At 44.4% G+C, this 15,375-nt stretch overlaps 1 protein-coding gene across 2 annotated transcripts in view; it reads left to right on the forward strand.

Annotated features, from left to right (window-relative positions):
- PTPN11 (protein tyrosine phosphatase non-receptor type 11) overlaps positions 1-13,694 on the forward strand; it is a 78,681-nt gene extending 64,987 nt beyond the window's left edge. For both annotated transcript variants that reach the window (XM_077747917.1, XM_077747918.1), the window contains exons 14-16: positions 6,815-6,927; positions 8,689-8,790; positions 9,662-13,694. In XM_077747917.1, the coding sequence (XP_077604043.1) occupies positions 6,815-6,927; positions 8,689-8,758 (183 nt within the window). In that variant the 3' untranslated portion in view covers positions 8,759-8,790; positions 9,662-13,694. The remainder of the gene's footprint in view (positions 1-6,814; positions 6,928-8,688; positions 8,791-9,661) is intronic.
- The last annotated feature ends 1,681 nt before the right edge of the window (positions 13,695-15,375 follow it).

Genomic DNA, 15,375 nt, shown 5'->3' on the forward strand with positions numbered 1-15,375 from the left:
AATACTCTGAGGTGTCTGTTCTAGAAATAAAGACGTTCTCTTACCTAACCGCAGTGAAATGACCAAAATCAGGAAATTAACATTGATACAACACTTTTTTTTAATGGTTTATAAATTTTAGTTTTAAATTTGTTTTTAATGTTTATTTTTATTTGAGAGAGAGTGTGTGAGCAGGGGAGGGGCAGAGAGAAAGAGAGAGGGAGACACAGAGTCCTAAGCAGCCTCCAGGCTCTCAGCTGTCAGCACAGAGCCCGACACGGGGCTCAAACCCACGAACCACGAGACCATGACCTGAGCCAAAGTCGGATGCTTAACCGACTGATCCACCCAGGCGCCCCATTACAACACGATTTTCTAAGCTGCAGACCATATTCAAATTTTGCCAGTTTGTCATCCTAAAATCTTTCTGTGGTCGCAGGTTCCCTGGTGCATTTGCATATAATGAAATGTATCTTTAGTCTGGAATCGTTCTTTCTGTGACCTTGCCATTTTTGAAGAGTTCTGGCCAGTTATTTGGTAGAGTGCCCCTCAATTTGGATTTGTCTGATATGTTATCTTAATTAGATTCAGGTCATTTAAGNNCAGAGAGAGAGGGAGTCACAGACTGAAACAGGCTCCAGGCTCTGAGCTGGCAGTCAGCACAGAGCCCGACGCGGGGCTCGAACCCACGAACCGCGAGATCATGACCCAAGCGAAAGTCGGACGCTTAACCGACTAAGCCACCCAGGCGCCCCGGAGTGATGTCACATCCTTAATGCGTCACATCAGGAGCTCCCTCTGTTGATGGGTTTCACTGCTGGCAGTACTGTCTTTGGTCACTTGATTAGGGTGTTGCCCATCAGATTTCTCCACTGTAAAGTGACGGTTTTCCCCTTTTTAATTAATATTTTATAGGTAGATATTTGAGACCACATAAATATCCTATTTCTCAGAATATGTTTTGCCTACTAATTTTATATGTATTCACTATTCTTGCCTGGAAAAATTACTACTGTGATGTCTGCCCAGTGGTGATTTCCTATTTCCGTATAATTCCCTTTTTTAAAAAAATTTTATCATTATTATTTTTTAATGTTTTATTTATTTCTGAGAGAGAGAAAGAGACAACGTGAACAGGGGAGGGTCAGAGAGAGAGGGAGATACAGAATCTGAAGCAGGCTCCAGGCTCTGAGCTGGCTGTCAGCACAGAGCCCGATGCTGGGCTTGAACCCACAAACTATGAAATCATGACCTGAGCCGGACGCTTAACCTACTGAGCCACCCAGGCGCCTCCATATAATTCCCTTTTCATTTATTAGTTGGGAGTTTACTTTAAGGAAGAGCTTTCTCATTCATTCATTCATTCATTCATTTATATCTGAACGAGTGATGATCCATTACTAGTATTTATTTCATTGCTTAAATTGTCCCAAATTTGGCCAGTGGGAAACTGTTCAAATTAGTTCCTCTGTCCTTTTGATGGTTCCCATTTTTGAGTACTTCCTTACACATTTGTTTTAGCTAAGTTTGTATTTAAATTCCAGTGTAACATACAGTGTACTATTAGTTTAGGTGTAGAATTTAGAGATTGAACACTACGTACAACAGGCCGTGCTCATCACAGCAGGTGCCCTTGACCCCCATCAGCTATTTCACCCATCCCCCCAACTCCTTCTGTGGTAACGAGCAGTGTGTGCTCTAGCTGTGTCTGTTTGCCCGCCTCCCCCCCCATGGTCCGCTCCCCCACCCCATGCCATGTTCCTTTGTTTTGTTTTTTATTTCCTTACACTTTTGGACACCAGCATATGAAGGCTCATCGTGTACTTTCCCAGGAGCCCTGTAGAGCGGTGTTTTGAAGCCCAGAACTGGCTATGCTGGTTTGTGCTGGTGTAGCATTATTTGCATTGCTAATTCGCTAATGACTTACTGCTCTAGTTGAGTTCTTGCTATATAACCTTAGATATATATATATCCATATATAAATATGGAACTCCCCTGCCCCTTCCAGCAGTTTTTTTTTAAATAAACTTTTTATCTTGGAATAAGATCTAGACTCCTAGAAAAGTCTCAAAGATAAGATAGTGTTCCTATGTATGCGTCCAGTTCTTCCTGATGTTTAACATCTTGTATAACCGCGGTACTTTTATCAGAACTAAGTCATTAACCTTGATATATTGCTGGTAACTAAGCTCTAGAATTTATTTGGATTTCACCAGTTTTCCCACGAATGTCCTTTATTTTTGTTCTAGGACCCTGTTAGGATTCCACATAGAATTTAGTGTTCCCTCTGGTCTATAGTGGTTTCTTAGTCTTTGCTTGTTTTTCATGACCGTGACACTTTTGAAGAGTACTAGCCAGATAGCTTGTAGGGTGCCCCTCAGTTTGGGTTTGTCTGATGTTTTCTCCTGTCTCGACGGGGGTGATGGATTTTGGGGCAGAGGAGTAACAAGGTCATTTGGGGGTGCCCTTCTCTTCACTCAAGGGGCACCTGATAACAACATATTCTGGGGACATTAACCTTCATCCCTTGCCTCAGGTAGTGTCTTCCAGATTTCTCTCACTGTAAATGACTCTTTTTTCCCTTTCCTTATTCCGTTCTTTGGAAGCGAGTCATTTAGTGCAGACCGTACCCAAAGGAAGGGGAATTAAGCTCCATCTTTTATTCTGGAACATAACTTATTAACAATTCCTTTGTGAGGAAGATTTGTTTCTGTTTATTTATCAAGCAGTTATTTATTTATATGTGTATGGGCCCATGTATATTTATTGTTTACTTGGGGTTATAATCTAATACTATGCTATTTAATTTGTTGCTCAAATTGTTGCAGCTTTGGGCACTGGGAGCCTTTTCAGAGTGGCCCCTGTGTCCCTTTCACGTGTCCATGTCCCACTTGCTCACTTTCTGGCATGCAGAATGCTCCAGCTCGTCTTCTCTGTTCCCTGTCCTAGCCTTTGAATTGGCTGTTCTTCTGTGGAGCCCTGGTTCTTCTTATTAAAGACAGGTATTTAAAATTGAAGGTTTGGGAGCACCTGGGTGGCTCAGTCAGTTGGGCATCTTACTTTGGCTCATGTCATGATCTCATAGTTTGTGAGTTCGAGCCCCACGTCGGGCTCTGTGCTGACAGCTCAGAGCCTGGAGCTTGCTTCGGATTCTATGTCTCCCTCCGTCTCTGCCCCTCCCCTGGTCATGCTCTGACTCTCTCTCTCAAAAAATAAATAAAAACATTTTTAAAAAAGAGCTTAATGGTATTGTGTACAATCAAAATTTTGTCTAAGAGCATTATCTTATCATATGTTCTTTTTCATTTCCCACAATTAAAAAAAAATGTGTTGAGTAGAAAGCAAGCTTATGCTTCAAGGTATTGATTGTATATTTAAATTTTTTATTTAGAAAAAGGTAAAGATTGGGGCGCCTGGGGGGCTCAGTCGGTTGGGCATCTGACTTCAGCTCAGGTCATGATCTCACGGTTTGTGAGTTTGAGCCCTGTGTCAGGCTCTGTGCTGACAGCTGGCTCAGAGCCTGGAGCCTGCTTTGGATTCTGTGTCNTTTTCAACTCCAGAATAAGTTTCTTGTTTTTTTTTTTTTTAAGTTTATTTGTTTATTTTGAAAGAGAGAGCACAAGTCGGGGAGGAGCAGAGAGAGAGGAAGAGAGAGATCCCAAGCAGGCCCCTCACTGTCTGAGCCAAATGAGATCATGACCTAAACTGAAACCGGGAGTCAGACGCTCAACTGACTGAACCACCCAGGCACCCCCAGAACGAGTTTTAAAATAAGAGCTGTTCTTTGTCAAGTCTTCCACTTAATATTTCATTTTAAATTATATTTAAAAAAGAAAATTTTTAATAGTTTATATATTTTTGAGACAGAGAGAGACAGAGCATGAGTGGGGGAGGGGCAGAGAGAGAGGGAGACACGGAATCTGAAACAGGCTCCAGGCTCTGAGCTGCCAGCACAGAACCTGACTCAGGGCTCAGACCCACGAACCACGAGATCATGACCTGAGCCGAAGTCGGATGCTTAACCGATTAAGCCACCCAGGCGCCCCTAAATTATATTTTTTAAAAGATTGTTTCTTGTATAAGTCAGTATTTCAGTGCTAAAAGTCTGTGCCTGTGTTTCAAGGCCTTTAGATTTTTTTTTTATTTATTTTTTATTTTTTTATTTCTAGGAGAGAGAGACAGCGTGAGCAGGGGAGGGTCAGAGAGAGAGGGAGTCACAGACTGAAACAGGCTCCAGGCTCTGAGCTGCCAGTCAGCACAGAGCCCGACGCGGGGCTCAAACCCACGAACCGCGAGATCATGACCTAAGCGAAAGTCGGACGCTTAACCGACTAAGCCACCCAGGCGCCCCTAAGGCCTTTAGATTTTTTCAAAGGTTTATTTTTGAGAGAGAGAGAGAGAGAGAGTGTGTGTGCGAGGTGGGGAGGGGCAGAGAGAGAGGAGGACAGAGGATCTGAAGTAGGTTTTGTGTTGACCTCAGCGAGCCTAATATGGGGCTCGAACTCACCAACCATGAGATTACGATCTGAGCCCAAGTTGGACTCTCAATCTACTGAGCCACCCAGGTGCCCCAGCCTTTAGATTTTCAAAAACAGTTTTTCAAAACATTAAAATACTGTGTCGAGTAAACAAAACATTTTCTCTTTGGATTCCTGTTTTTGCAACTGCTTCCCTAGAGTCTAAGTTATGTAACGGCTGCTTGATCAGTTAATAAATTGGTTGAGCTGCTTTAACGGAGGCTAAATAATAGGGACTTAAACAAGATAGAAGCTGATTTCTCTTCTAACTTAAAAATCCGAGTTGGCAGGCAATTTAGGGAGGAAGTGGGCAGCTCTGTTCATCCAAGGTCATCCAAGGGCCCAGGCACTTTGCATCTTGTCTCCCTACTGCCCTTTAGGATGTTTCCTTTTGCACACGGTTGCAGACAGCACGAGGAAGTGGACAGCAAGCAGCTGGCTGCCTGCTAACATCGAGCGTTTTCTGTGAAGAGTCAGACAGTGTGTCCTTTAGGCTGTCCCCCCTCCTTTAGATGTTGGTCCCAGGTTCACACTGGATGAGATGCTTTATAGTTTATAGGTTAGAGTTCTAACAATTCTTGTACGTCAAATAAGATTTTCTACTTTTCATTAGCTGTTGTTTTAGGGTAAGTTCTGAGTCAGGAGAGCAAGAAGAAGCTTCGCCAGTGGATTTAAACTTGTTTTATGTTCTATTCAAAAAAATTTAAATATTAGTATTATATCTATAATCAACCATTTTATTTTATCCCATTTCTTCCAAGTGTTTTTTCCCTTTATAACAGCAATCAAATGTGGCAGGTACAGCCGGCAGCCGCGCACGCCTCAGTCCTGCCTTTGGAACCCCAGGGCAGTCGCTGGGCTTGCAGTCTTCTGTGTATTTTACAGCACAAATACCAGTTGTAACATTGCTTTATATGTTTAAACATTCTGTTTAGCCAGATAGGATCATACTGTTTTATTGTTCTATAATTTGTGTTTTTCCACTTCCCAGTGATTATAAGGCCTGTTTTCTCTCTCTTTCTCTCTCTCTCTCTCTCTCTCTCACACACACACACACACACACACACACACACACAGTCTTTCCATTGTGCCTCTTCACTGCTGCATATTATTTCATGATCTGAGTACATCAAGTTGATTCGTTCTCTTGCTGACATTATGAAGAATAACGTCACTGGACATACTTGTATAGCTCTTTTAGGCTTATATGTATAGTTTCTCAAGAAGCAAAAGTTCAAGGTTGCAGGATTTATTGATTGATTGATTGATTGAGTGTGAGCAGGGGAGAGACACAGAGAGAGGGAGATGGAGAATCCCAAGCAGTCTCTGTGAGGGCGCAGAGCCCGACGTGGGGCTCGAACTCACAAAACTGTGAGATCATGACCTGAGCTGATATCAAGAGCTGGACACTTAACCGACTGAGCCACCCAGGCGCCCCTGCAGGATATATTTTATTATCACTAGATACTAACTGGTTAGTATTTGCAGTTCTGACTAATTGTGCACCAGTTTACCCTCTCACCGGCGGTGAAGGAAAGTCACTGTACGTCAGTGTTTGATGTGGATCTCCTTGGTGATGTTTGCTGTTTTTCTTGAATATCCTAGAATAAAGGCAACATTATATGATGATGATATCTTGGTGGGTTAGATTTTCAGAATTGGTTGTCTTTAGGTGACTTTAGGAGCGAAGAGTGACAAATCATCTAACTGGGACTCCTCCCAAGTATAGTTCACTTTGCATCTGAGATGAGATTATATTTTACTGGTTTTCTTTGCCAATTTATTTATTTTTTTCAAAGTATCATTGGAACCCAAAATAACGTTTTAAAGGTGCCAGGGTCTTTCCTGGGGTGGGGGTGGGAGGCGGGGAAGGTATGATAAGGCGTGTTACTGTTTCTGTTCAGTGTGCTGCCATCGTTGTTACCTGTGTGCCATTTTTACTTGGAGTGGATTTATTTCTGGAACCTTTTCCCAACTGTTTATCTGAGAATCATTAAATGTGTTGCAAGTGAACTATGAAATGATTAGATGTTAATGTGGCAAAGAAAGTGTGAATTCTCTCTTAAGCTCAGAAATAGATACGTTCAGTTTAATACAGTGAGTTGTTAGTGCATGACTCTGTGCTTTTGAATTGGAAGGTCCAAAAGTACTTTTCACTTGTGTGCTGCGTTTTCAGCAAGGAGGTGAATTCCCTAACATTTGATCAACATACAGGGTCCAGCCTGTCTGCCCGTCTCTCTCTGGTGAAATGCCGCCTTTGTTTCTTTATTCTTTTCAAAGAAGTCCAGTTCCTCATCTATGCAATCTTTACCTTTCAGAAAAGCAAGAGGAAAGGGCACGAATATACAAATATTAAGTATTCTCTGACGGACCAGACAAGCGGAGATCAGAGTCCCCTCCCGCCTTGTACTCCAACACCGTCCTGTGCAGAGTAAGTAGGAGCGAAGGATATCCTTTCTGCCTGAACACAGTCCCGTAGAAAAGCTTCAACATCAACAGGTCTGTGCGGCGTATGCCTCATTGGTGCCCATGATTGTGGCCCAGCCGATTGGCGAGTGTATCAGCTTTCTAAATAAACAGAATTTTAATTTACCTAAACGGTAAGACGATTGGTGTACTGGTTACGAGTATTTGAAATCACAAGTATGTCAGGTAATGGTTCTCTAAGAAAAATTTGAGTTTTTCTTTTGATGGGGTGGGGACGACATCCATTAGTGATAGACAGCGAAGGTAGGTAATGCCCCTTCTGATGTGTTGAGACCCTTTGCCAAGTAAATAAAGTGACTGTTAATGTTTCAGTACCGACACATTCTGCTAATTTTCCACAGTCAGCAGACAACAGAAATCTACTTTGGGCTTTTAAACCAGGAGTCTGCAAACTGCCACCCCCAGACCAAATTCTGGCTGTTTTTGCACAACTCACGAATGGTTTTTAAAAGATTATATTAAAAAACAACAACAACAAAAAAGCATCACAAAGAATATCATATATGCCTGAGACTGAGTCTGGCCTGCAGAAACTAAATTATTTACCCTCTGCTCCTTTATAGAAAAACTTTGCCCACTCCTATTAGTGTGTAAGCTAAAAACATGTGTTAGGAAAATGTTTGTTAAATTATTATGTGAACAGCAGCTGTAAGTTATTGTTTTTCTATATATTCTGAAGTCAGTCTCTGGTATAACATTTACTTTTTATTTCCCCCCCCAAGAGTCTTCTCTCTATTTGCTTCTGATGTGGATTTTTAAACCCCTGCTGACTTTAATGCTCTGTATAAACGTTTTAGATAGCAAATATGAGGCTTGTATTTACTTGGGTTTGTAGTTAACATTGAAATGAAATTCTACAGCGAAAGCATTCTCTCCACCAAGTTGCCTCTTCCTTCTGCCTGCTTTTTCCTTCCCCAGTGGACTGATGGGGAAGGTTGATGTTTTAAATTGCTACCTGCAGTCCTGTGCAGCGGCGTCAGCTCACCAGGGCTCTGAGTCCTCGCCAGACAGAATGCGTTAACTCTGCCAGTCCCTTTACCAGTGGCCTGCCTGTGCAACAGGCCCTCTGCCTCTCCGCTCCCATCGTATTGCGTGTAGGGCGCAAACCCAGGATGCCCCAGACCCTGGGCCCCTTCTGCTCTTTTCATCTTGTCCCGCCCAGGCTGGCTGGGTCCCCCGTTCCCCCCGGACTGCTCTCATCTCCATTCCCTGCTCAGCAGAATGGAGTCTGGCCTCCGATGTACTGGCCCTTCATCCTAAACCACCACTGAGCCTCGCCCTTAATGCTCCCTCCTTGTAGCTGCAGTCGGGGCCGGATGGAAGGATAGTCCCCGCCACACTGCTCTTGCCCAAGCTCTCCCTCTGCTTGAAATTAATATCTGTCCTTTGTATGTGCACAAGTCTCCCCGCTTCAAGGTCTTACTCAAAGGCCTAATCGTACAGGCCTCCCTTGCTCTGCCCGTGAGGAAGACGGCTTGTTTTCCTCCAACCCCAGAGAGCACAGGGACTCAAGGTCCTTATTTCACGTTTAGCTTGATAGTGCTGCATGTTGATGTCTTACAGCCTGTCCTGGGGGTGTTAGCTCCTGGGGGCTGTGTCTGCACCGTAGCTGGTCCCCAAAGAACGTGGTGTGTGCTTTGTGAATGTCACGTAAGCTTGCAGAGCGTGGTCTGCGTTTTTATTGATGCTTTTTTTTTCTTTTCAGAATGAGAGAAGATAATGCTAGAGTTTATGAAAACGTGGGTCTGATGCAGCAGCAGAAGAGTTTCAGATGAGACGACTCACCGAGACTTCAGCACAGAAATCGGTATTTAAATTTTTTTTAATGTTTACTCATTTTTGAGAGAGGGAGAGAGAGACAGACAGACACAAGTTGGGGAGGGGCAGAGGGAGAGGGAGACACAGAATCTGAAGCAGGCTCTAGGCTCCAAGATGTCAGTACAGACTCTGACGCGGGGCTCCAACCCATGAACCGTGAGATCGTGACCTGAACCGAAGGCTGACACTTGACTGACTGAGCCCCCCAGGTGCCCCAGAAATAGGTATTTAAATGGAAGTGCTCCCTAGTTGTTTCTATCACTTGTGACGTTTTTTAAGCAGGCAGCTAAATTGTAAGTGTTCTAGCAAAGTGTACCATAATTGAGTTTTGCAAACCAGCCTCTTTTTTCTCTTCCGAAACTTTTTTCTCAGCTGGATTTATTTTAGAGTTCATTAAGGCTTGGAACCAAATGCAGGGTTAGGTCTGCAAGGTGCACAGCTGGCACTTACTGCGCAGAGATGTCGCTGTTAGTGATCAGGTGTCCCCATTGCTTGCATTTGTGTTAGAGTTGTTTACCTGAGCTGCGCCCGGGGCGATCTGCGGGGACCCGGGATGGTTGGAGTTAGGGTGCCCGGGTTCTCATCCCCCTTGGCCCCTGACTGGCTGTGTGACACAGGATGCTGGCCTCCCCGGGCCCCCGGCCCGCTCCCCTCCACATCCCTGTCGGTCACCTTTGTAGACGACGACCCAGGTGTGTGATGTGTGTTGGAAACTCAACAGGTTCAATATTGTATGTTGAAATTCCCGTTTTAATGGTTAGTGTATTTAAAAGCATTAAATCTACTTTAAAATCGCATAATGCCTTGAGAAACTTTTATATGGCATGCTCCTTAAAAATTCTCACTTCTTTCTTCCCCAGATGTGGACTCTCACCCTCTCCCTAAAAAGATCAAGAACAGATACAAGAAAGTTTGTACAAAGAACGAATTTGAAGTTGGAAGGCTTGTGTCACGGTTGACTACCTTTGGAGAAACAAAATTGAAAACCCTTTAAAGACCACTGTATTCTAACTCCACAGTACCTGATTACCAATTGCTCATTTCCTCACATACGAAGAAATCATCTCTACAATGTGGACAGTGTTCTATTTTATAGAATTTTATTTTAAATCGAGGAAGCAGTTAAATTGTGCTCTATATTTGCCAGATGATGGTGATTCAAATTCTACTTATTGGCATTTCTTTCCCCTTCCTATAATCTTAAGAATTCAATTGTTCTTCTCTCTGTGGGGGATGACAAGCACTTGTAAGAGGAAAATCCTTTTGGGAAAGGTAACGGCATCCCGTGGGAGCGAGAACAGGTTCTGGACCACTGCTTACCCAGCAGTGGGGAATTCATTTGATGGCCTCTTTTTTTGGCTAAATGATAATTAAGCCAGTGCCCCAGACTGTCGGAAGTCGACAATCTGCCCACTTTTGCATTGCCATTAAAAAAGATCATGGGGGAAAAAAGAATCATGGAGACTTAGGATAAAAGGTGTGTTTTCTTCGTCGCAGATGACCAATTACCATTCAGCCTGTTGACTGAGAAGGATGTGGTGGGAAATGTTTGTCATATTTTCTTTTCGTTTGAGTGATTGTCTTGTATTCAGGAAAAAAACAGAAACAAAAACCCACATCTGTGGACAACCCAGCAGCGTCGTGCTTACAGACTGTCGGCGATCTGCCATCCCGAAACGTAACGGCTTAACACAATTCCTTTTTCTTTTCTCTTCTTTCCTTCCTCTTCACTGTTCTTCGGTCTGGGCCGGGCTCAGTCCAGCTGTTGCTGTGCTCTCACTGGTGTTGCCCATGCGGTGGGCAGGTTGGCCACTGGGTGGCCGGGCCCCCTCCGTGCAGGCCCTCAGGCCCCCTTCCCTGTGGCCGCTTCAGGTGGCCTCGCCAGCCGGGTTGCTGGGCCGCTGCCGGGGCAGCTCAGAGCCCCCAGGGGTATAAAGCAGTAGATGCCAGACTTTCTGAAGACTTAAACCCAGAACGTCTGCTGCCCTCTGTTGATTCAGGCAAGTCATGAGCCCAGCCCAGATTCCGCAAGAGGGGACGGCACGGGGGCATGAAGTCGAGGCGGGATTCTCGGGGGGCCCCACAGGGTAACCGACTGTCACAATCAGTGTCACGGGAAGACAGCAATAGTTAGCAAAATAGAGGCTGCTGGTGACGCTGGGAAATCGAAGCTGCTTATAGCAGCTCATGTAAGCGGGAGTCCAGGTGAAAGACGGGGGCCTTCTAGGACTTCCTGAACTTTCTGCTGGCTTGGAGCGTCACCTGGGAGACCCCTCTCGTAAGGATGGATGTGTTTAGGGGGCAGAACCACCTTGTCACCATGGCACCCGCAGGGGGAGGCGACTGGTGTGCTTTCTCCACCCCAGTGGTCTCAGCCAGACCGTAGCCAAGCGGGGGGCCTCCTCACGAGGCCGCCGATCCAATCGAATTAGCAGTCGCCCATTTTCGTTGTAGCCAAGCAGTGAGATTTGCTACCGTTCTACCTGAAGTGCCTTCTCCAAAGACACCCTCTTTGCCCCGTGCTGAATCATCATTCAGTGAGTGCGTTTCAATTAAAGTGTCATTGGTTGACTTCGTAAAGATGATAAACCGCTGTGGCAGCTTTGCCCTTAGGTCACGGTCTCGTTAACTCAGATTCTTCCTTCCTGCTTTGGCTCGAAAGGAAGGACTAGGTGTGGCCCTGCTAGTGCTTCCTTCCTGAGGTCTTTACCTCCCATGAAGCCCTGAGGAAGCTTGGGGGAGAGCCTCCGCTGCCATTTTCGCAGACAGCTGCACATTGACTCCACCCCTTCTTGCCCCCCATCCATTGAACCTAGAATTGCTTTAGAACACAGGTGTGGCCCAGAGGGGATTACCTCCTCAGAGGAATGTAAATGACTCCTGTCAAGCCTGTAAAGAAAGATTCCAGTTCAGTGTTTGCAGCAAGGATCTTGAATCCTGTCCTTTCTGCTGCACCGCCACATTGAGTCGTTCTTGTTTGCCTGGATTTGGTGGTATAGTTTAGACTCTGGACTTTGGGGGCAAAGTCTTTCACCAGCATACAAGGGTTCGATTGTACAAATATACCTGCTGCATTCACGTCTCTGCCTGTAGCTCAAGATTAAGTTGTTTTGTACTTGGGACAGAAACGCCTGATCGCGGCTGGCTTCTTTCGTTACCGGACATTGATTTCATTTAGCTTTCCCTCCACGACGTCTGCAAACCATCCCGTTATGTAAACTTCTGCCAAGACAAGATTGTGATAGTCCCTAGGTTGCTAAGGTCTGTTATGTGTTTGGTGAGAGGTGATGGTAGGTTCTCAGATGAGATCACTCTCCACAAGATGGAATCAGGAAGGGAGAGCTGTGAAGATGTGGGGCGCTTGAGGTGCACGTGTTAAAAAGTAGTGGAAATGAGAGTTCCAAAGAGGTGGTTTGTGGGAAGTCGAAGGACCCAGGGCTGGAGCAGTCCACGTTTGGTGCCGCATCGGGTTACCCGGAAGGTAGGTGTGATAGATACATGCGTGCAGTCTGCTTCTGGTTACCGGTAGACATTAAATTTGCACAGTATCCCATGGCTGGTTGAGGAGTTTAAAATTATAAGCATAGGATAGGGTGTTATATTTGGGGTGAAGAAATTTATCTGACCCTTGGCATTAGGGTTTTTTCTAAAAAGCCAAATTTCGGAGTCTTAATAGCTTTTTTTTAAACAAATAAAAAGACAGCTCATATCCAGTATGTGTCCCTCCTGAAAATTACGGTCCTCTCTCCCACTGAAATCAGTGACTTTTCAGACGCGGCTAAACGGGGGCGAGAAAAGAGACGTACGACTTCTTGGGGTTTGTTTCGACTTCTTGGGGTTTGTTTGTGCTTCACGGAGCCCAGTGGCTTTGCAACAGCCAAGAGGATTATCGAGATTATTTTTAGGGGTTATTTTACTGGGGATCTGGAGAACTGATATAACATTCTGGGTTATTCCTAGTTCAGGGGAAGGTGAACAGGTATGCAGTTGTGTTTCGTTGTAGCTTATTAATCCATAAGGCCAACTTAGACTATAGATGTAAGTGCACACCCAGAACAGTTTCCGTTTTCTGTGTGTGGTTGGGGGAATCACGTTTTATATAGCAAGCACAGGGCCTCCCTGATTTCAAGATGCCTTTATCAGGATCTGTATTAGCCCTTAATTTTGTTGAAATCTTTCTCCCTCCTCCTCTTGAAAAATAAGTTCCAAAATCTAGTTTATTGTATCTTCCATCATTAAAAAGTTTGCTCTTTTCTTTTCCACTATGGGCGGTTCACACAAGGCAAAGATATTAAACAGTCGGTTTTAGTGTGTTGTATAACTTTACTGTATATCAAACTAATTTCTACAAGTTTTCATCCTAAACCTCAAATCATGTAATTAATAATTTGCCTGTTTATTTATGACATAATTGTGATTCTTTTATTAATAAAAGCTAATGGAAAAGGATCCTTTTTTAAGCTGATGACTAGACCTACATTTAATTTTCCTGCAGCATATGAAGTATTGTACCAGAGTATTAAAAGATATGTAATATTTTATTGATAAATCTATCCTTTAAAAGGAATACATTTTAGGATGTCATCATTTTGATGTGAATCATGTAAATGTGGATAATATGCACTGTTTATTATACATTTAGTGTTTCAAGAGATTCACTTAATTGCCTTTTTTGCCCACGTATTATGTAGTCTGTTTGCAATTGTTTAAAACAAATGACGTGAAAAGAATAGTTTATGTAGAGAAACATCAGTGGACGTTCATGGTCTCCCACCTATATTTATGGGTGTTAGTTCAACTGCGTTGCTAGTTGCAAAGCCGTATTATCAGAGGAAACGTGTATTTGTAAACTGTATGGGAACTAAAAATTAGGAATAAAACCATTTTCTTATATTATGGTATTTGTCATTCACTGCATTGGAAATGCCCAGGAAAAACTGGGATTATAGGCCACCCAGCTTCTAACACTGGCTGTATGCTGACATTTGTCAGCTCTTATCTAGAGGGCAACTCGGGAAACAGTGCATGAATCTGTTCCCCAAACATTTATTGAGTGCCCACTCTGACAGCTCCGGGAGAAGGGGAATTCTATTTGCAAGGACTTACAAGTAGCAAATAGAAAGTATGTCTGTAAAATACACAGGAAGTGATTAGGAAACACACACAGGGGATGTAAATGGTACTGGGGGAAGATAGGGAGTACAGATGGCAGTGGAGGCTCAGGGAGTAAATGCTCTGTGCCACAGGACACCAGCTCTTCCCTTTATTTTTTATAATCAAGTTTATTTATTTATCTCTACACCCAATGTGGGTCTCGAACTCAGGACGCTGAGATCAAGAGCCGCACGCTCTACCGACTGAGCCAGCCAGGCGCCCCTAGCTCTCTCCCCTTTAGATTTAGGCCATATACAAACAAGGCCATTTGCTGCTTCTGACAGCAAGCGCTGCACTAACATTGGCAGAAGGAAATCATTTTATAGAGAACAAAACAGGCAGTTCGCAGTTCTCTACTAGGTAAATCTAGGGAGAGAGCCGCACTGCTTGTTTACGCCGTGAAATACTATTGTCCTCTCGGATCTCAACCAAGTTCCTTAATGCAGAGCTGTCAGATTCAGCAGGCTTCCTTGGTTGGCCCGGTCCTCTGGCTGTTCATAAAAATAGGGGCCACCTCTGCGATGCCAGACACTGCCCCGTGCTAGACGTGGGCTCGGCAGTAACTGCAACAGACCGGGTAGCCACCCACCCCCGGGGGTGACGTTCTCACAGGGACTAGGCCTTATACAAGTCCGAAGGCGGTAATTCTACTGGGATGTGAGCAGGCTGCCGAGACAAGGCGGGAGAGCCAGGTTCGATGCGACAGCCGCTTCCAAAGGGTGAGCATTATGAAGAGCGGCTCCGGGTGTCTATCCCTCAGGAAGGTAACTTTCCAGAGACCTCTGTGCTACTGTGGGGTTTACCCTCTGGGCTTTCGGAGCAGGTGCTGCGAGCGCTGTCGGCCTGGAGAGGCCTCACTCCCCATCATCCTTCCTGAGATCCTGGCTTGTACGTTAATTAGAGTTAACTAGAAGCCGGTGGCAGTGTCTTGTCTTCCACATGTCATCAAAGAACGTTCTAGTTCTAGAATCCCTACTCACAAGAAAAATCCCCACGAACATGTGTGGATTAAAGACAGAGCAGGAATTCCCTAACAAATCGGTTGTGGGGACAGAAAACTAAGGGTGTATTAGACTCATCTCGTCAGTGAAAAGCTTCTGAAGAAAGTACCTACTTATTATTGCATCACATTACATGTTTGCTTGGCATCCAGCCACGCGTTCAGCTACATGAGAAGCAGTAAAAAGGGATGGTCATGACCTTGAGTGAATAGTTTTATGGCAGGTGGTGTTTTTCCCCCTTGGGAACTAGTTAAGCTTCCAAATACTGAATCTGCCAAATGATAAGGAGCCAGAAGTAGAGATTTGCTGTTTTATCAAGAGCAGCAGTTACCAATGGGCTGATATGTATGTCGTTTGAGGTCAGATGATCTAAATCCCAAAGTGACATCATGATATGAAATACTGCTACTAAAATAAGG

This window comes from Crocuta crocuta, unplaced genomic scaffold, assembly GCF_008692635.1.
Source record: "Crocuta crocuta isolate KB4526 unplaced genomic scaffold, BGI_CrCroc_1.0 scaffold29, whole genome shotgun sequence".
In the NCBI taxonomy this organism is placed as follows: domain Eukaryota; kingdom Metazoa; phylum Chordata; class Mammalia; order Carnivora; family Hyaenidae; genus Crocuta; species Crocuta crocuta.